Source organism: Phocoena phocoena, chromosome 16, assembly GCF_963924675.1.
Source record: "Phocoena phocoena chromosome 16, mPhoPho1.1, whole genome shotgun sequence".
NCBI classification, from domain to species: Eukaryota; Metazoa; Chordata; class Mammalia; order Artiodactyla; family Phocoenidae; genus Phocoena; species Phocoena phocoena.
Genome location: NC_089234.1, coordinates 59,521,092 through 59,543,038, shown reverse-complemented (window position 1 = coordinate 59,543,038; position 21,947 = coordinate 59,521,092). Strand labels below are relative to the sequence as shown.

Genomic DNA, 21,947 nt, shown 5'->3' with positions numbered 1-21,947 from the left:
AGAGGCCACAATGAGAGGCCCACGTACCGCAAAAAAAAAAAAAAAAAAAAAAAAGGATGAATTTCATCGTATGGGAATTGTATCTAAATTTTTAAAACCTATTGTATTTCTACACATTAGTAATGTATAATCTGAAAGTGAAAATTAAAAATATATTCAATTCACAAAGAACAAAAAATTGTTAGGGATAAACTTAATGAAAGGAGAACAAGACTTATACACTGAAAAATTTAAAACATTGCTGAGAAAAATGAAATATAAACAAATAAGAGACATTCCATGTTCATGGATTGGACGACTAAATACTGAGATGGCATTTCTCCCCAAATTGATCTATATATCCAATGCATTCCCTATTCAAATCCCATCAGGCTTTTTGTAGAAACTGATAAGCTGATCCATATTGACATGGAATTGCAAAAGACCCAGATTAGTCAAAACAATTTTGAAAAAGAAGACATGGACTTCCCTGGTGGTGCAGTGATTAAGAATCTGCCTGCCAATGCAGGGGACACGGGTTCGAGCCCTGGTCTGGGAAGATCCCACATGCCGCAGAGCAACTAAGCCTGTGCGCCACAACTACTGAGCCCGCGAGCCACAACTACTGAAGCCCGCATGCCTAGAGCCCATGCTCTGAAACAAGAGAAGCCACCACAATGAGAAGCCCGTGCACCACAATGAAGAGTAGCCCCGCTCGCCACAACTAGAGAAAGCCTGCACACAGCAACAAAGACCCAACTCAGCCAAAAATAAATAATAAAGTAAATTAATTAATTTAAAAAAGAAGACAGAGGACTTACTCTATCACATTTCAAACATAATGGTACAGTAATCAAAACAGTATGGTAATGGCATAAGGATAGGCCTATAATTCAATGGCACAGAATAGAGAACCTAGAAATAAACTCATATTTATGGTCAATTGACTTTTGGTGATGACAATTCAATAGGGAAAGGATATTTTTTCCAATAAATGTTGCTGGGACAATTGGATATCCATATGCAAATTGGATGAATTCAGACCCTTACCTTACATCATACAGAAAACTTACTCAAATTAATTATAAACTTAAATGTAAGTGCAAAAACTGTCATTCAATTTTTTTTTAATTATTTATTTTTGGCTGCGTTGGATCTTTGTTGCTGCGCGTGGGCTTTCTTTTTTAGTTGCGGTGAGCGGGGGCTACTCTTCATTGCTGTGCGCGGGCCTCTCATTGCGGTGGCCTCTCTTGTCGCGGAGCACCGGCTCTAGGCGCGCGGGCTCTAGAGCGCAGGCTCAGTAGTTGTGGCGCAGGGGCCTAGCTGCTTTGCAGCATGTGGGATCTTCCCGAACCAGGGCTCGAACCCGTGTCCCCTGCCTTGGCAGGCGGATTCCTAACTATTGCGCCACCAGGGAAGCCCCTATCATTCTTTTAGAAGAAAACGTATGAGAAAACCTGCAAGACTCTGGATTAGGCAACGAATTCATAGATATGACACAACAAAAGCACAAGCCTAAAAAAATGGATAAATTTGACTCCATCAAAATTAAAATCTTTTGTGTTCCCAAATACACTATCAAGAAAATGAAAGAACAAGCCACAGACTGGCAGTGAATATTTGCAATACATATATCTGACAAAGGACTTGTATCCAAAACTTAAAACTCCATATGAAGGAAATAAATAGACCAGATGAAAAAAAATGAGCAAAAAGCTTGGACACTCTGTAAAAGAAAACATATGAATGGCCAAGTAGCATACAGAATGATGCTCAATATCATTATCATCAAGGAAATGCAAATTTAAAACAGTCATGATACACACTCACTAAAATAGCTAAAACTAAAAAGACTGACAATACCTAGTATTAACCAGGATGTGGAGCATATTTAATGCTCACACATTTCTTGTGGGAGTGCTAACCTGTACATTTATTCTGTGATATAGTTTTAGTAGTTTATTTTAACATTAAACATCCACTCATTATAAGACCAGTAATTCTACTGCTAGGTATTTATCTGAGAGAAATAAAAATATATGTCCAGAAAAAGATTTGTGCATGAATGTTCATATATTTACTTATAATAAAAAATATTGTAAATAATGCAAATGTCCCTCAACAGGAGAATGGATAAACAAATCGTGGCATATTCTTACAACGCAATACTATGTAGTAAATGTAATGTAATGAATACTAACACATGCAACAACATCGGTGAACCTCAAAAACATTCTGCTGAAAAACATTCCACCTCTCTCACTGAATCTGTCATCAAGTTTTGTGTATTTTATCCTCACAATGTATCTCATGTCTTTTTTTCTCCTTTTCTTTTTAAAAATTGAGATATAATTGACATATAACATTGCATTACTTTTAGGTATACAGAGTAGTAATTTGATATATGTATATAATGCAAAACACAAAAAAGTACATCCTGCATGATCCTGGTTACATGAAGTTCTGTAACAGACAAAACTAATTTATAGTGCTATAAATCAGATCAATGGTTTCATGACATGGGGAACAGGAAACTTCAGTTGCACAGGGGTATGAGGGAACATTCTGGGGTATCAGAAATGTTCTTCTACATCTGGAAAACAATGGTGGTTACTTGGGTGAATACCTTTGTCAAATGTCATTGTGCTGTAGATACTTGAAATGTTATTGTATGTAAACTATTCCTCAATAAGGTTTATTAAACTTTTAAAATACTCAAAGAGTTAAGGGATAAGATAGCATCCATTAAAATTATTGGAGGTTTTAAAACAAAGCAGGTAGAGATTTTAATTTAAGAAAAGACAGATATGAAAATTCAGTTTAAAATCTTAGACATGAATAGCATTTGAAATATCTGAGTAGATAACTGGACATAACTACTATATGTAAACTGGACCCAGTGAAACAGAATAGTAGTGAATTGAATGAGAGAACTAAGAAAATCACCTAGGGGCTTCCCTGGTGGCACAGTGGTTGAGAGTCCGCCTGCCGATGCAGGGGACATGGGTTCGTGCCTCGGTCCGGGAAGATCCCACATGCCGCGGAGCGGCTGGGCCCGTGAGCCATGGCCGCTGAGCCTGCGCGTCCGGAGCCTGTGCTCCGCAACGGGAGAGGCTACAACAGTGAGAGGCCCGCGTACCGCAAAAAGAAGAAAAAGGTGTAACTTTTCTTCCACCAGAATGTAAAAGGGCACATAAAAACAGATGAAGTAGAGAGTAAGCAGAGAATCAGATAACATGATCAGATTCACATTTTATAGCCACCCTTTTGGCTGCTGCAAAAGGATAAATTATAGGGCAAAGATTTAATGTAAACTGTCAGGTGAAAAATGCAGACTACAAAGTAATATATATATGGGATTGACTGTCTACCTTACGCTCTAAAAATAATACTGGAACCAAGCAACTATAATAAAATTAACAATCATTATCTTTGAGTGGTAGAATTACTGGTAATTTTTATCTTTCTTTATACTTTCCTGAGTTTTTTTGATGAAGAAAATGTTACTTTAAAAACGTAGATATTTCCACAAATTTTCTTTAAATAGGAATAGGGAGGCCATCTGAATATTGTAAGATCCCCAAACTCACTAACTTAACTTTTCTTTCACACAAATGGACTAAATATTGAAAATAAAACAGAATCTGATTGCTTTCAACCTTTATGATTATTAACAGAGATTGAAGCTCATCTAAATATTTTGGGGTGATAATTTCTTTTAGGAACTTGATCAAAATGCCACTGAAAAAGTCCACGCAATGTTCACAGCCATTGACGAGCTCTTGTATGAGCAGAAGTTGAGTGTACATATTAAAAGTCTACAAGAAGAGTGCCAACAGTGGACATGTAGCTTTCCTCACCTCAGGTATTGAAGCCCTTGTATATTCATGGCTAATACTAAAATTTGAAGAGCAGATTTCCAAGAAAGCTTGTATTCTGAAATCTCTATGGGCATGGATTTATATAAATGAGGCAATGTGGTATAAAGCCTCAGATGACAGAAAACTCATGTTGATGGAAGTTTCTCGGAGTTTTCATAACTACCAATACATTGTCCTAATCAAGTAAAATCAACTTCTATACCAGTAACTGTGATCTGTGTAGTACTGTGGCTGTCCAAACAGCCTTTCTTTTGAACGAGAGGGTCAGAAAATGTATTTGATTACACTGTTGTCTATAAGTAAATTCTTATGCATGTATACTTGAAAGCAAACGTAGGCTATTAGGAAGCTTTCCTTAGAAACCTCATTAGTGCACTTACTACACATACTTAAAATTTATAAAGCGTCATGTTCTTAAGAATATAATTCAGTTTTTACTAATTTGGCCTGGCTTTCACCCACTTTGGCAAATTTAATGAAGATTGCTATAGTGGATGGAGGGAAAATTACAAATGTTTGCCCAGTTCCCTTGGATTTTTTTCAGTGGGGTGGAAAAACTTTATCCTTTCTATCTCCATTCTTTCTCTCAAGAATCATTCTAAATCAGTAACGGACTAGGTATGTACTAGATTTTTATGTAGAGCCATCAAATTTGTTCCAAAAATACCTACATTTTGTATGTATGCCAGGTGAAGGTGCTTAATTATCTCTTTATGTTCTTCACTTTGAAGGATTCTGGGTAGGCAGATAATCACTCCAAGTGAAGGTTATGGACTGTATCCTAGATCCCCTTCTGCTGTTTCAGCTTCACATGAGGCAACACTGTCTCAAGAAAGAGATTCTACTATGTAAGTATTCTAATATGTAAGTACTTATGTATTCTAATGTGCAAGTATTATATTCTACCAGTTATACTAAGGGATTAAAATACTTCTTCCTATTTATTGGTATTTTGTAAAGCACAGCAAATTCTGTAAGATTGACCATAGTCTTTATGCATATTAGAATTTTGTTACTTAGTTTTTTGTTCAAAAGTAAGACATTCTCTAGGATTTAAGGGTTATTCAGATTCATATATATCTACGTCTATCTATAAATCTAGGCACTTCCCTCTTGGAATAAATGTGTAGATAGACTGGTTTAAAGAAATTCAGGGATCTAAGAAACAGACTTTAAAATTTTTTTGAAAAAAATTTTGAAAAGTCATTTTCTTAAACATATAATACTAATTAAAACTTAATTTCTTTATGGAAGTTAAACTGGTATTAGTTTATCAGCTTAAAATGGGTAATTAGTACACTAGCTAAAATGGCTAATTCTTTAACACCTCAAACTCTTTATTTTTATTTTTACTTTTTAAAAATATTGGGAATTCCCCAGTGGTCCAGTGGATAAGACTCTGTGCTCCCAATACAGGGGGCCTGGGTTCAATCCCTGGTTGGGGAACTAGATCCTGCATGCATGCTGCAACTAAGAGTCCGCATGCCGCAACTAAGAAGCCTGCATGCCGCAACTAAAGATCCCATGTGCCACAACTAAGACCCAGCACAGCCAAATAAATAAATAAGTAAATAAATAAATTCCTTTACTTTTTCCTAAGACTGTAATTTTACTTATACTGATACCTTCTAAGAGTTGTAGTAATACTTTCTTTTGATGCCTTTTTGGGCTTGTAGTAATTTCATCAGACCACAAAGTAAAACATTATTGTCTTAGGCCAGTTAAGGTTATGGGATCTGGGTTATCAACTAACTGATTTTTGGTCAGAGAATGGGATTTGTTTACTTCTTTCAAAGTGATTTAAGCTCAAGCTTCTGGTCACTAGGCTGAGCTTTCTTTCTAAATTTAAACCTCATGTATTACATCAATAAGCCTTTTTAAGTTTACTCCTTTTATATAAAGGTCAGACTTTTACAAACTAATGTCTCCCACAGAAATGATGTATCCTTTAATTCTCACTGACCAAAATTACATAATTTATGTCCTGCTATTAAGATATATTTACCTGATCTATTAGTATAAACTTTATATATGCCTTTTTATTTTATAACTATAAACAGCAGTTCCATTTAGAGATTCCAAAGAAATAAGGAACAAATCTGAGCAGTTAGCTCCTCCTTTTTTAGGACATCTGGCTAAATCATCATTCTGCAACTTATTACAGGCAACCTTTCTTTCCTTTTTACTTGCTACCACCACTGCTGCTTGGTGCTTCTTATTTTTCGTTCTGCTTTTCTGGATTATTTGACTTACAGTTTTCAATAATTACCTTTCTTTACTATACAGATGAAACAATTACCTATCTATACTTTATATACAGACATATATTTAAATGAAACAAGTTATTCAGCTATATTAGCATGTCACTACTTATTGAAAATAATAACAAATTAAATATAATCCATATTTATTTTCATATCACTACCACTTTGTCCATACTTGATATTTTCTATCTTGAGTACCATTAATGAACTCATTGCGTTTCAAAATATTTATATATTTGGGCTTCCCTGGTGGCGCAGTGGTTGAGAGTCCGCCTGCCGATGCAGGAGACGTTGGTTTGTGCCCCGGTCCGGGAGGATCCCACATGCCGCGGAGCGGCTAGGCCCGTGAGCCATGGCCACTGAGCCTGCGCGTCCAGAGCCTGTGCTCCACAACGGGAGAGGCCACAGCAGTGAGAGGCCCACGTACCGCAAAAAAAAAAAAAAAGAAAAAAGAAAATTTATATATTTTAATTAACCATAATTATTATTGATGCTCAGATTGTTACAACTTGGCCATGTCAGGCTAGTTCCTTTGTTTTTGTCTTGAATGTATCCTTGTTTTCTGGTTACAATAGGATGCTCCAGGCCCATCCTGGAAAAAAATTGTTTCTTCCTTTAAGGCATGGTATCAGCTGAAATTCAAGGAAATCTAATTCCTTTGAGAGGCTACTAGTATTTGAGAACAAAATTTGGGTAGTGCGGGTATGTAAGTTGGTGATGATGCTGCAGTTCTGCCACTTTTTCTAATAAGTGGTGTGAAAAAATGTGTCAAAAATTCATTTTGATATTTTTCAGTTTAACAAATCAGTTTTCCATAAAATATGAGGTTGATCATCTACTTTCTACAAAAATAACATTTCAAATTATATCCATTCTTGCCCCTCCACATTACATCAGATTCTCCTTTTAAAGTTCAGCGTTAATCCTTTCTGTCCCCACTTAAAAATCTTCAATAGCTTCCCAGTGAATTTAAGATACAAATCTAAAATTATATCATAAGCTGGCCCCAGCCTACATCTCTACCTTTATCTTCTGTCACTCTCTCTCTCATTCATTAATCCTCCCACACTGGATTTCTTTCAAATCTCAAATGTACTAAACAAGGTATTCGGTCCAGCTTCCATTCTTGAGGAGTTCTTGGGCCAGAGGAGAGCAGTATAATAAACAACACAAAAATACAGTCTCTTCCTTTTTGTATCTCTAACACCTCGCACAATGCGTAGAACATGGTTAGCATCAACTTATTTTTTTTTTACTAAATCATATTTATATGAAAACAAACTCCATGAAAATGAATTAATTGATATTATGGTTGCAAAACAATGTTATCAATCAAAACAAATTAGTGTCTAGGTCAAAATGGAATTCCAGGAACTTTATAACAATAGAAGATGGTGGCAGCATAAGGAGAAAACACAGGCCAGAAAAGGACCATGAAGAAGATGAGTCTGAGGACATTTCCATTTGAAAAGAAACTATGCAGTCATCTGCTTCAAGTTAGCTTAAGGGGCTTACCTACCCTTACTTTAAATACATACCTCAACAAAAATTAACAATAATATCTAATAAGTTGCTAAAGTATATGACTATATGCAGAATTATAACCCTTAAAAAATCATTAAAGAATGGAGAGCTCAGAAATAAACCTCTGCGTTTATGAGTAAATAATTTTCAGCAAGGGTGCCAAGACTACACAATGCGGAAAGGACAGTCTCTTCAACAAATGGTGCTGGGGAAAGAATGCAAAAGAATGAAGTGGGACCCTTATACCATATACAGAAATTAACTCAAAATGGATTTTATAGACCTAAATGGAAGACCTAAAACTATTAAAACTCCTAGAATAAAACACAGGGGAAAAGCTTCAGGATATTGGATTTGGCAATGATTTATTGGATAGAACACCAAAAGCTTAGGCAACAAAAAGCAAAAGTAGACAGATGGGACTACATCAAACTCAAAATTTTCTGTGCGTCAACAGAAACAATCATCAGAGTGAAAAGGCAACTTATGGCATGGAGGAGAATATTTGCAAATTGCATGTCTGATAAGGAGCTAATATCTAGAATATATGAGGAACTTCTACAATTCAACAACAACAACAAAAATAACCCAATTAAAAAATGGACAAAGGGGGGCTTCCCTGGTGGCACAGTGGTTAAGAATCTGCCTGCCAATGCAGGGGACACGTGCTGTGGAGCAACTAAGCCCGTGCGCCACAACTACTGAGCCTGCGCTCTAGAGCCCGCAAGCCACAACTACTGAGCCTACATGCTACAACTACTGAGGCTCGTGAGCCTAGAGCCTGTGTTCTGCAACAAGAGAAGCCACTGCAATGAGAAGCCCACGCACCGCCACGAAGAGTAGCCCCGGCTCGCCACAACTAGAGAAAGCCTGTGCACAGAACAAAGACCCAACGCAACCAAAAATAAATAAATAAAATACAATTAAAAAAAAGAAAATGTGGTATATACATATGATGGAATATTATAGAAGGAAATCCTGTCACATGCTACAATAGGGATGAACCTCAAAGATATTATGCTAAGTGAAATAAGCTCGTCACAAAAGGACAAATACAATATGATTCCAGCCATCTTTAGTATCTAAAGTAGTCAAATCATAGAAACAGAAAGTACAAGCGGAGTTGCCAAAGGGAGGGGAAGAAGGGGAAGGGGCAATGAGTGTTTAATGGATATCAGAGTTTCAGTTTTGCAATATAAGAAAGTTCAAGAGATCTGTTGAACAATAATGTGAACATACTTAACACTGTTGAACTGTATGGTTTTAAATGCTTATGATGGTGTATTTAATCTTATATTGTTCACCACAGTTTTTAAAAAATCATTAAAGTGACATGGTATGGTTTCTCCTAAGCCCACCTCCCTCATGTCACTCATTACAAATTATAGCTTTTGCTTTCATTTTCTTTGATTTTTTTTTTTTTTTACAACTGTCCTAAATGCAAGAGCCCAGTCAAGCTAATTACAAATCAGACTTTTTCAGACATAAAGAGCTTTCTGAAGCTCTCCAAAACCATGGAGATGTTCTCTTTCAGTTTTTCTACTGGTAGGGCCATCCACAATCATATTTCCTTTCCTAGTGTACTAAGTTATATTTTCTTCCTTTTGGCATCATGAGATCACAACTTCATGTAACTTTCCTCTATTTTGATCATTGCTAGAGGTCCACTGGAAGATAAGTTTGGTCTGAAATGGAGTTGAGAGTGGTTAATTGTACTTTTCAGATCCTAGTCAGGAAGGAGAGAGCTCTTGGCCACCTGTTCCTCCTAGACAACCTGGAGGGCCTTGCAGTGATCACCTCCATGAAGGCTGCAGAATTCTGCCTCCTAAGGCCTACACCTGAGGGCTGGCTCCAAATTAAACTCTTTGTTTAATAAGAAACCCAGCAAAGTCATTTCATCCTCCATGCATGTGGGAGAAGAATAAAGTGGCAATGATTTCTTTCCGCTCACAAGAAAACAGATCTGAACTTAAATATTACTATCAGGGCAATACATTATTAGATAAGACCACTGTTATTTTTTTAGTAAGTAAGAGAATCACAAACATTTTAGAAGTTAAAGGTTATTTTCCAGACATGGTAATCTCTGAAGTCTGATGATTTAAAAGATCCCTTTGTTAGAAACAACATTTGCAAAGACAGCTTTATGATGTAGAATACTATCTGTTCTTTGCTGCAGCTTTAGGGGAAATGGGAACACTTTTCCTTCTCATCTAACTGAAAATTTTTTTAACTGACAAAAAGGCCTATACTTCGTTAGAAAAGCCTATTTTTTTTTTCAGAGCAAGTAATTCCATTAGTTACCACTGACTAAAAAATGATTGGTTAATAATACAAATGGAACGATACAGTAGCACAATAACATAAGGAATGCCGGGAGTGCAGTGTTTGACATGGGTTTGACAGCTTTTAATTTTGTCATGTTGTCATGTTGAAAAAAATACTAACACCACTGTTTTATAAAAGAAATGACATATTAACACAAAAAAGCATGTCTCAAAATAAGGACAGTCCTTTTCAAGAAAGGGCATTTTGTAGTCTTACTGAGCATTGTTCTTATTTTGCTTATTTTGATGTGGATCTGTAAAAATTTTGTCATGGATTGCCATAAATCTATTGACTAGATTTTGGGTATCACTGTTTTAGAATTTCAGAACAGAGACTTAAAAAACCTAAAGTCTCAAGTTTAGAGATTTTTATAAACGGTAATACCAGCTGGTTTTGATATATTTGTTCTTCAAACTGTTTTCCCATCTCTTATTGTCTCTCTGTCCCCCATGCCTCCTGCCATGGTCCAGGCTCTCATCAGCTTACCAGCTCTTGTTTCATCTTTTGCATTAGCCTCCTAACCACATTATCCTCTTCATCACCACCATAGTGATCTTTTAAAGCAAGGATGCTGTCATTCCCCTTCTTAAAAACTTCAATTCCATTGCTATCAATTAGCCAAAGTTAACAAAGTACTTCACAGTCTGGCCTAATACCCTTCCAACCACTTCCTATGAACCATATACCTTATTTAATGGCTTACATAACAGAGAAATTTCTCTTTTAAAAGAAGTCTGGAGGAAGGGTATCTAAAGATAGTACAGTGGTAGTATGGTGTTTTCAGGGTCCTAGACTCATTTCATCTTTCTGCTACATTGTGCTAGCCCAGGATACTTTTCCTGAGTTTTGGGGGTTTTTTTTTGGTGGTCCAAGACAGCTGATAGAGTTCCAAACATGACATTCACTTTCCAGGTAGCAGGAAGCAGGAAAGGCAGAAGGGCAAAAGGGCACCCCTTAAAGCTAACCCAGTTCTCTTTAAACAGCCTCCCCAGAGTCCCACATAACAATCCTGCTCATATCTCATTGGTCACATCTGGCTGCAAGGTGGTGGGAAGTGTCATCTTTGAGGTGCATGTATTGCTCTCCTGAATTAAATTGGCATAATGTATTAGGAGAGGCAGGGAGAATCGATATTGGGGGCACCTAGCATTCTCTGCCACATATGTATAGAGTTTTTTGAAACTACTGTACATATTTTGTAATCTTTTTATAATTACCATTTTATTATGGGAATCTTCCATTTTGTCCCCCAACATTAATTTAGTAACCTCACAGAATTCCACTGCATGAATATACCATTATTTAAACAACCAATCCCCTATCCTGTATTTTGAAACAGTTGGGCCAGTTTTGAATTTTAGCAATTATAAGCAGTTCTGTGATGGTAATTTTTATAGCTAAATCTTATAGGTCATATCCTCGAAGGAAATCCCCTACAAATGAAACCACTGAATCAAAGCGTATTTCTGTTTTAAGGCTTCTAATACATATTTCCAAAATGTCTTCCAAAAAGATTTTCCCACTAGCCTTGCTGAAAAGTGCCATAGGTTTATTCTTTTTTCATTGTTTAAAAAATACTTCAGGTACAAAAAGGTATAAAGAATAACACAAAGCATACATTGGTTATATTTAATATTTGGTTAAACTGAGAGCCATTTAAAAAATTGTACTGCTCAGATTTGACTGACTTTCTCCAAAGTAAACATGCTGAAGTGAAGGCATCATCATATATTCATTGAATACCTGGGTAGGATGAGAAATTTAAATATAAGTAAGGGAAGATACTTGCCCTTTAGGAGTATACATTTTGAACAATGACGGAGTTATTGAAATAAGCATATAACCTCCTGAGGTACTTTAAAGAGCTAATTATGAATGTAAATATTATTAGATTTTTTTTAAAAACTTATTTTATAGCTGTTGCATCTGAAAAGATAGCAAGCAGTATTCAATAGTGCATAATATACCTAAGCAGAGTGGGTCTATGGCTAATATTTATTTATTCCTGTTCTGAGAAATAACAGGTATTAAGGTTTAGAGTAGCCCAGGAAGGTGTCACTAGGGCAAGGGACCTTGAGCTGAAACTTGTGCGAATGAGTTCCTTTGAGAACTGTTTATGTTGAACATAATATTTTTCCTCTTCCAGATTTGGTATTAGGGGAAAGAAGTTACATTTTTCATCTTCATATGCTCCTAAAGCATCTTCCATTGCCAAATCCCCTAGCTTGTGTTCTATGGAAAGAGAAGAGGAAGACTGTATAATCTTCTCGGAAGGAATAATAGAGGAATACCTAGCATTCGACCACACAGATATGTGAGTATTATGTCTTTTAAACTTTTTACTCCCCTGCTATTTTGTTGTTAATATCTATTCTTTCTAAAGTATACTACCAATATTACCTATAATTAAGTTGATGTCTGTTTCTTTCTTTTCTATTAGTTCTCAGTTATCCAGTGTCATGTACTTAGTTGATATAAATTCCTATTGCTTTCACATACCAGTCTTCCTTGTATATTTTCTTCCTGCACACGTCATTTGCCTCTTCCTGAGATTAAACATTTTTTAAATGAATTTTTTTCTCCACATAATTTGATTTTCCTCTTTGTAAAGTATCACCAGTAACTCATGAAAACTTTATTCATCTGATTCTAAATCCAGTGCTCTCTTCACTATTCCATGCTACTTTTCTGATATATTAAACTCTTAAATTATTCCTCTAAGCCTTTAAAAGCTCAGAATTGATAGTCACAGTAGTACATCTAGAAGTGAGAATTTCATTTTAGGCTGTGGTTAGGTCTAGTTAGTGTCACATGATTCTGGACTTCTTCCCATATTTCCTACTGAGCCATGCTTACTACATGCTCAAGGTACACAGTCCTAGGGTCAGGTAAACACAACCCAGATTTCCAAACATAACACCGTTGAGCTAGCTCATTGTTCCAAGGGAATCATAAGTATGCTGTTTTGGTGTTGCAGAGATTGCCCCCTTCCCTTTCACTTCATCTGGCCTGAGTCAAATTATCCATATTTTCTCTTCCTTTTTCCTCAAAGGTCTTTTCCCTTCATTTTAGCTTATAAAAAATACAGCAGATTTAACTAATTTAAAATGTGATGTTCATGGCTCATAGGTGTCCCTGGGGCATCTCTTCCCCTTTCCTGATAGTAAACCGAAATGAATTTTCAGGTAAAATGGAAGAGTTTTAGAAAGGCAGTCTTCTCTTTAGAGATATCACTGAGATATTGAGATGTGATGAATGAAATCATGTAAGTTTGGAAGAAAATGAGATATGAAAGATTTTTTTTTAAATAACTTGGGAATAGGGAAGGTCTTTCTAACCATAGCACAAAATCTACAAGTCATTTAAGAAATTCTTTAAAAAACTACATAAAATAGTATTTCTGCATAGAAAAAATTCAGAGTCAAATGACAAACTGGCAAAAATATTTGCAGTTCATGCATAGACAGAGGCTTAATTTCCTTAATATGTATATCAGTAAGGAAAAGATTAAAGATGAAACAAAGAACATGAATAGTTCACATTATAAGAAAATGGATTTTAAATATATGAAATGGAATTCATTCACAATTAGAGATACAAATTAAAACTATAATGAGTATTCTTTTACATGTCAGACTATCAAAGGACAAAAGATAAAGAAGGTTAATAATTCCTTGAATGAGAAAAGAGGCATATTCTTTCACTACTGGAGAATTATACCACCTATTTATTTATTTATTTATTTACTTAGGTTTATCAAAAATTTATTCTCTTTATTGTCAGCACGTTCCATGGTATGGATGTACCACAGTTTGTGCACCTGTGGAAGGACACCTGGGCTATTTCTAGCTTTTGGCTATTATTAATAAAGCTGCTATGAACATTCACACACAGATTTTTATATGAACAAAAATTTTTATGTCTCTGGGATAAATATCCGAGAGTATACTTTCTGGATCCTATGTATACCACCTCTTTAAATTGAAATGCACATACCCTTTGACTCAATAATTCTATTTATAGGAATTTATCCTACAGATATAATATCCATGTAGCCAAAGAAGTACATACATATTGTTCCCAACTAAAGATGAGTTGACTTATGACTTCTTGATTTTGCGATGGTACAAAAGTGATACATATTCAGTAGCAACTGTACTTTGAATTTTGATTTCTTTTCCCTTGGCTGGCGATATGCAGTATGATACTCTCTCAGGATGCTGGGCAGCGGCAGCAAGCTGCGGCTCCCAGTCAGCCACACAATCATGAGGGTGAACAACCAATATACTTAAAACCATACAACCACTGCTGTTCGCTTTCAGTATACAATAAATTACATGAGATATTCAACACTTTATTATAAAATAGTTTTTGTGTTAGATAGTTTTGCTTAGCTGTAGGCTAATGTAAGTGTTATGAGCACATTTAAGGTGGGCTACGCTAAGCTATAATGTTCAATAGGTTAGGCCTATTAAATGCATTCTTGACATGATATTTTCATAAGTTCATTGGGCTATAACCCAATATGTAAGTTGAGGAATATCTGTAGAAGGGTATTAATTGCAGTATTGATTATAAAAGCAAAGGTTAGTTGATCAATCACTGTCTGGTTAGATATATTATGGTATATCCAATGGAATACTCTGCAGTTATTTTTGTTTGTTTGTTTGTTGCAGTTATTTTTTAAAAGAGGTAGATTTATATACATTGATAGGGATCATGGACAAGATACATTGACAGAAGAGTGAGGTGCAGTACAGTGTATAATGTAACTATCTCTCTGGACCTATGTGTTTGCTTCTGAGAATGGGGACTGGGGGACAGAGATGTAGGAGACTTATTTTTCACTACATACATATATTTCCTTCTATACAATTTGAATTTTTATCATATGACTATGTTATCTCCTCTAAAAAGAAATATAAATTGAAATACATTTAATGCTAATCAGCTTCCTCTGCCACTTAATGCCAGGCTAGCTCTTCCTTGGGAAAGGAGAAGCAAAGGGAATCTGGCTGCCCTGCTTAAATCTCTTAGCATCTTTCTTACCTGCCTACAGTTTCCTATTTCATTCTTGAGCACTTTGTTGCCCTAGGAGTAACTTTCACTGTAAAGGTACTTCTCTCCACCCAAGCCAGTTCCAGAATTTGCTTTGTCTTAGTTTATAATACATCTGTCATAGATAAGCACATCCATCAGCCAAATTTTCTTCCCCCAGAAATCTGGGGCTACTGGCACTCATTGCCAGAGAAGAGACAGACTTGCCTAACTGGAAGTTTCTGGAGTATAGATACACAGTCTCCAGAAGAGTCTCAGAGTAGTTTCCTGTGCTGTTGGGCTTCCCTCTTTTTCCTTTACAGCCAATTACCAAATGTTTATTTGGATTAGTAAAAGTATACTAATTTTAAAAATCTGTGTGGACTACTTCCCTAATGAATCATTGCCTCAAATAATTATGCAGCATAATCACAGTTATATGCGCATCGTTAAATGTGTCAAGTTAATATTAATCTAAATGTTATCCAGTTACAACAAAAAGAGTATTTTTGTGTGCTTAATTGTCATAGGTTGCTTGTTGATCAATTTTAAATGCCCATCTATTTAAAGCTTAAAAAAGTACAATGATTCTGTCTTCTTTTTCTTGTTCTATTTTTTTGGCAGAGTAGGGGGGTGGGGTGGGATGGATGTAAAAAGGGAAATGCAGAGTCTCCTCTGTTGAAAACTCCCTTAGTTGACAAGCCTGTTTAATACCTGTGCTGTATATGCGGGGAGGAAGGGGGTGGTGGCGGGGAGGAGCATAAATCACACTCCTAAGCAGCCAAAAGACACCCAGTGAAGAATAACCATGAAGTCTTTCCTTCTTGCTTCTGTTAACAGGGAAGAGGGGTTTCATGGAAAGAAATCAGAAGCAGCTACAGAGAAACAGAAATTAGGGTACCCACCTATTGCTCCATTTTACTGCATGAAAGAGGATGTCCTTGCTTATGTGTTTGACGATGTGTGGAGCAAGGTCCTAAGCTGTATGGAGCAGCTGACACGTAGTCACTGGGAGGGATTTGCTTCTGGTAAGGCTCTTTGTGAAAACAATATAAAAAAATAATTGTTTATGCTTTCCAAACCATAACCAGTCTATTAAATTATATGTTCATTAGTACAAAAGAATATTTGTATTTCTCATAGAAACTAACAGATATTTGTAAAGTATCTGGGAATGAGTGGATGAGTAACAAGGCCTACTCTATGATGACTAGATAGAGATTGTGCTTTCTCTTTGAATATAATTATTTGTGAGAAAAAACATGTGCAAATACATTTAAAAAACTGCTTTATTGAAGAATTGATATACAATAAACCAATCATATTTCAAGTGTATTATCTGATAAGTTGACCTATGTATACAGCCATGAAACCATGAGACAATCAATACAGTGAACATATCCATTATGCTCAAAGTTAATAACCTTGTAATCCCTCCCTCCTGCCCCTGCCTGACCCACCATCCCCAAATGACAAGTTATCTGCTTAAATGGTATCATGTAGTATTTACTCTTCTTTTGTCGGCTTCATTCCCTCAGTGTGATCATTTTGACAGTCATCCATGTCACTGTGTGTGTCAGTAATTTATTCCTTTTATTGTTGAGTTGTATTCCATTGTTCCACAACTTGTTTATCCATTTATCTGTTGATGGATATTTGGATTGTTTTCATTTTTGGACTATTAATGCTGTTATGAACACTAGTGTACAAGAATTTTGACATATATTTCCTTTTCTCTTAGGTAGATTTCTTCAAGTGAAATCGTTGAATTATATGGTTAAATGTATATTTAACTTCTTAAGAATTGTCTGTATTGATTTTCTATGTTGCATAAAAATTATCACAAACTTAGCAGCTTCAAACAACACACATTTATTATCTCACAGATTTGTGGGTCAGAAGTCCAGGAACAGCCAGCTAGTCGTTTACTTAAGATCACACAAGGCTGCAATCAAGGTGTTGGCTAAGGCTGGGTTCTCATGTAGAGGCTCAACTAGGAAAGGATCCACTTCCCCTTTTGTGTGTTTTTGGAAGCATCCAGTTTCTTGTAGCTGTAGCAGTCATGGCAGCTTATTTCTCCAAAGCCAGCAAGAAAGACTGAGAGCTAATCTGCTAGCAAGACAGAAACTTATATAACATAATCATGGGGGTGACATCCCATCACTTTTACCATCATCTTTTGATCTGAAGCAAGTCACAGGTCCTGCCCATGCTCAAAGGGAGGGGTTTACATGAAGGTGTGAACATCAAGAGCTGAGAATCATGGCGGGGGGTGGGGGGTGCACCTTGGAATTTGTCCACTAGTCTTCCCACTGGCCCTTAGTGATTCATGTGCTCCCACAGGCAAAGTACATTCAACTCCCTTCAAAGGTTTCCAAGAGAATCATCTATTACAGCATCAGCTCCAAAGACTTTGAATCAGGTCCTGGTATGAATGAAGTTCCTGGATGTAATACAGGAAGTGAAATTACTGGGGCACAATTCCTTTCCATCTATAAACCTATGAAACTAAAGCTTATATACACAGGTATATAAACATCTAACTATATAATCCAGCCATTCTACTCCTAGAGACAAGTTATTTGACCCCAACACACCCAACATACAATAGTGGGCCAGGAAAAAGATAACCATTATAGACACTCCAGTTAAAAGGCTGGGGTCGGGGAGGCGAGAGTAAAAAAGGATCCACAGCAATTCTGAAATCCAGCTGTGAAAATACTGGGAGTTCCTTCATTAAGTTTTAAGGCCTGGAAATAATCCTCTCAGCTTTCTGCTCTACCCTCTGAGCTCTTGGTTTTGACCTCTGAGTCATCCTTCCTTTTTCATGAAACACAGCACATGTTTGTAGCTAAGTAATTTTATTAGGCTGCTTCCTGCCAGTAGAATTTTGGGGGTCTGATAGCCTTCCTTTATTTAGAATCTTTTGCCATCTAGAGAGATTGAGAATTTTCAAAATCATCAAGTCCTGGTTTCTTTATGTTTAATAGTTTTTCCCTCAATATATCTCTCTCGTGTTTGATTATAAGCAGCAAGAAAAAAATCAGGCCTCACCTTCAACACTTTGACTGGAAATCTCCTTAGCTATACAAACAAGATCATCACTTAAAAGTTCTGCTTTCCACGTGACCACAGGAGACCATTTCACTAAGCTCTCTGCCACAAAATAACAAGCATCTCCCTACTTCCAGTTTCTAATAACATGTTCCTCATTTCCTTCTGAGCCCTCCTCTACAGCTTCCTCCAAATCCAGATTCCTCCCAAGTCTGTTCAAGGTAATTTATGTCTTCTCTATCATGCTTCTCAAAGTTCTTCTAGCTTCTACCCATGAACAATCAAAAATGAAATTAAGGAAACAACTCATTTATAATAGCATCAAAAAGAATAAAATACTTAGGAATAAACTGAACCAAGGAAGTGTAAGACTTGTACGCTGAATGCTACAAAATATTATTGAAAGAAAATAGAGAAGACCTAAAGAAATAGAAAGACACCCTCTGTTTATGGATTGGAAGACTAAATATCGTTAAGATGGCAATACTCCCTAAATACATCTACAGATTGAGTACAACCTTATCATAATTCTAACTGCCTTTTTTGTAGAAATGATCCTGAAATTCATACAGAAATGCAAGGTATCCTGAATATCCAAAACAATATTGAAAAAGAACAAATTTGGAGGATTCATACTTCTTGGTTTTAAAACATAATACAAAGCTACAGTAATCAAAACAGTGTGGTACTGGCATAAGAACACATACTGATCCAAGGAATAGAATCAAAAGTCCAGAAATAAATCCACACATCTATGGCCAACTGATTTTCAACAGGGGTGCCAAGACCATTCAATGGGGGAAGAATAGTCTCCTTGAGAAATGGCCCTGGCAGGGAATATAGCCAATATTTTATAATAACTATAAATGGGGTATAGCCTTTTAAAATTGTGAATCACTATGTTGTACAACTGAAACTTACAGAATATTGTAAATCAACTATGTCAATCAAAACCAAATTCAGATAGGAAAAAAAAAGAACTTGTGCTGGCACAACTGGATAGCCACATGGTAAAGAATGAAGTTAGACTCTTACTTCACACCATATACAAAATATCAACTTGAAGTGGATTGAAGGTACACATTTAAGAGCTAAAACTATAAAACTTAGAAGAAAACACTGGAGTAAATCTTCATGAGCTTGGATTTGGCAGTGGATTCTGAGATATGACACCAAGACCACAAACAACAAAAGAAAAAATAAATAAACTGGACTTCATCAAAATAAAAAACTTTAGGGTGTATCAAAGGACATTATCAAGAAACTGAAAAGACCGCCTACAAAATGGGAGGAAATGTACGTAAATCATACACCTGATAAGAATCTAGTACTCACAGTCTATAAAGATGTACAACTCAAAAACAAAAGAAAAAACAACCCAATTTAAAACTGGGAAAATAGGGCTTCCCTGGTGGCACAGTTAAGGATCTGCCTACCAAAGCAGGGGACACGGGTTCGAGCCCCAGTCCAGGAAGATCCCAGATGCCGCAGAGCAACTAAACCCATGTGCCACAACAGCCTGCGCTCTAGAGCCCGTGAGCCACAGCTACTGAAGCCCACACGCCTAGAGCCCATGCTCTGCAACAAGAGAAGCCACCACAATGAGAAGCCCACACACTGCAACAAAGAGTAGCCCCCACTTGTCGCAACTAGAGAAAGCCTGTGCACAGCAACGAAGACCCAACGCAGCCAAAAATAAATAAATAAATTTATTTTTAAAAAAATGGGCAAATAACTCAAACAGACATTTCTCCAAAGAAGATATACAAATAGCCAATAAGCACATGAAAAGATGTTCAACATCATTATTCATTAGGGAAATCAAATCAAAACCAAAACCACAATGAGACACCACTTCAAACCCACTAGGATGGCTGTATTTAAAAAAAAAAAAAGAAAAGGACAATAACAACTGTTCATGAGGTTGTGAAACTGGAACCCTCATAAATTGCTGGTGGGAATGTAAAGTGGTGCAGCCACTGTGGAAACAGTTTGGCAGTTCCTCAAAAAGTTAAACATAAAATTACCATATGACCTAGCAATTCCACTCAAAGTTATATAATCAAGAGAAATGAAATATATCCACACAAAACCCTGGCATGAATGTTCATAGCAGCATTAGTCATAATAGTCAAAAAGTGGAACCAGGACTTCCCTGGTGGCGCAGTGGTTAAGAATCCGCCTGCCAATGCAGGGGACGCGCGTTTGAGCCCTGGTCTGGGAAGATCCCACGTGCCGCAGAGCAACTAAGCCCAGGCAGCATAACTACTGAGCCTGAGCCTTAGAGCCTGCAAGCCACAACTACTGAGCCCGCATGCCACAACTACTGAAGCCCATGTACCTAGAGCCTGTGCTCCACGACAAGAGAAGCCACCGCAATGAGAAGCCTGTGCACTGCAACGAAGAGTAGCCCTGCTCACCACAACTAGAGAAAGCCCACTCACAGCAATGAAGACCCAATGCAGCCAAAAATAAATAAGTAAATAAATTTATTTTTTTAAAAAAGTGGAACCAACCTAAACATCCATCAACTGATGAACGGATAAACAAAATTTGGTATTCAAAACAAAATTTGGTATATCCATGTGTTATGGACTGAATTGTGTCCCCCTCAACATCCATATGTGGAAGCCCTAACCCCCAATGTGACTAGGTTTGGAAACAGGGCCTTTAGGGAGGTAATTAAGGTTAAATGAGTCAGAAGGGTGGGACCCTAATCCTATAGGGTTGGTATCCTTGTAAGAAGAGGAAGAGACATCACAGCACTCTATTTCTGTGTGTGTAAAGAGAAGAAGTCAGGCAAGGACAGAGGGAAAAGGCAGCTGCATAGGAGCCAGGAAGAGAGATCACACTATAAACCAACCCTGACAGCACCTTGATCATGGACTTCTAGCCTCCAGAACTGTGAGAAAATAGATTTCTGTTGTTTAAGCCATCCAGTCTGTCATATTTTATGGCAGCTTGAGTAACTAATACATCACGCAATGGAGTATTATTCATACATTAAAAGGAATTAAGGGACTTCCCTGGTGGCATAGTGGTTAAGAATCTGCCTGCCAATGCAGGGGACATGGGTTCCATCCCTGGTCTGGGAAGAGCCCACATGCCACGGAGCAACTAAGCCCCTGCGCCACAACTACTGAGCCTGCACTCTAGAGCCCTTGAGCCACAGCTACTGAAGCCCACATGCCACAACTACTGAAGCCCATGTGCCTAGAGCCCGTGCTCTGCAACAAGAAGCCACCACAATGAGAAGCCTGCGCACCACAACGAAGAGTAGCCCCTGCTCACCACAACTAGAGAAAGGCCGCGCACAGCAACGAAGACCCAACGCAGCCAAAAATAAATAAATTATTTTTTTAAAGAAAGGAATTAAGTAATGAAGCATCTTAAAACATGGGTGAACCTTGAAAATATTACGTTAAACAAAAGAAGACATACATAAAGGGCCACGTATTGTATGATTCCATTAAGGTGAAATTTCCAGAACAGGCCAGGTCCATAGAGAAAGTAGTTTAATGATTGCCAGGGGATGGAGGAAGAGGTGCATTGGGAGGTATGGGGTTTCTTTTTGGAGTGATAGAAATTTTCTGAAATTAGATAGTGGTGGTGGTTGCAGAAAATCATGAATATACTAAAAACTACTTAATTGTATACTGTAAAATGGTTAAAAATGGTGACTCATGTTATGCAAATTTTATCTCATTAAAAATTTTTTTTTAAATTCTTGCAACCTGAGAGATGTCCTCTAAAACTTTTTGTATGTGAGTCTGTTGGTGAGAAATGCTTTCTTTTGATATATGAAAATTTCCTTATTTTTCTTTCATTTCTGCAAGATAGTTGTGTGGTGTATTGAATTTTAGGTGGACACTTTTTCTCT

At 36.8% G+C, this 21,947-nt stretch overlaps 1 protein-coding gene across 1 annotated transcript in view; it reads left to right on the top strand.

Annotated features, from left to right (window-relative positions):
• The window catches only part of FAM149B1 (family with sequence similarity 149 member B1), a 58,879-nt gene that overhangs the window by 21,759 nt on the left and 15,173 nt on the right, over positions 1–21,947 (top strand). The window contains exons 4-7 of the mRNA XM_065894487.1: positions 3,702–3,844; positions 4,592–4,708; positions 12,123–12,290; positions 15,854–16,041. Coding sequence (XP_065750559.1) covers positions 3,702–3,844; positions 4,592–4,708; positions 12,123–12,290; positions 15,854–16,041 — 616 coding nt within the window. The remainder of the gene's footprint in view (positions 1–3,701; positions 3,845–4,591; positions 4,709–12,122; positions 12,291–15,853; positions 16,042–21,947) is intronic.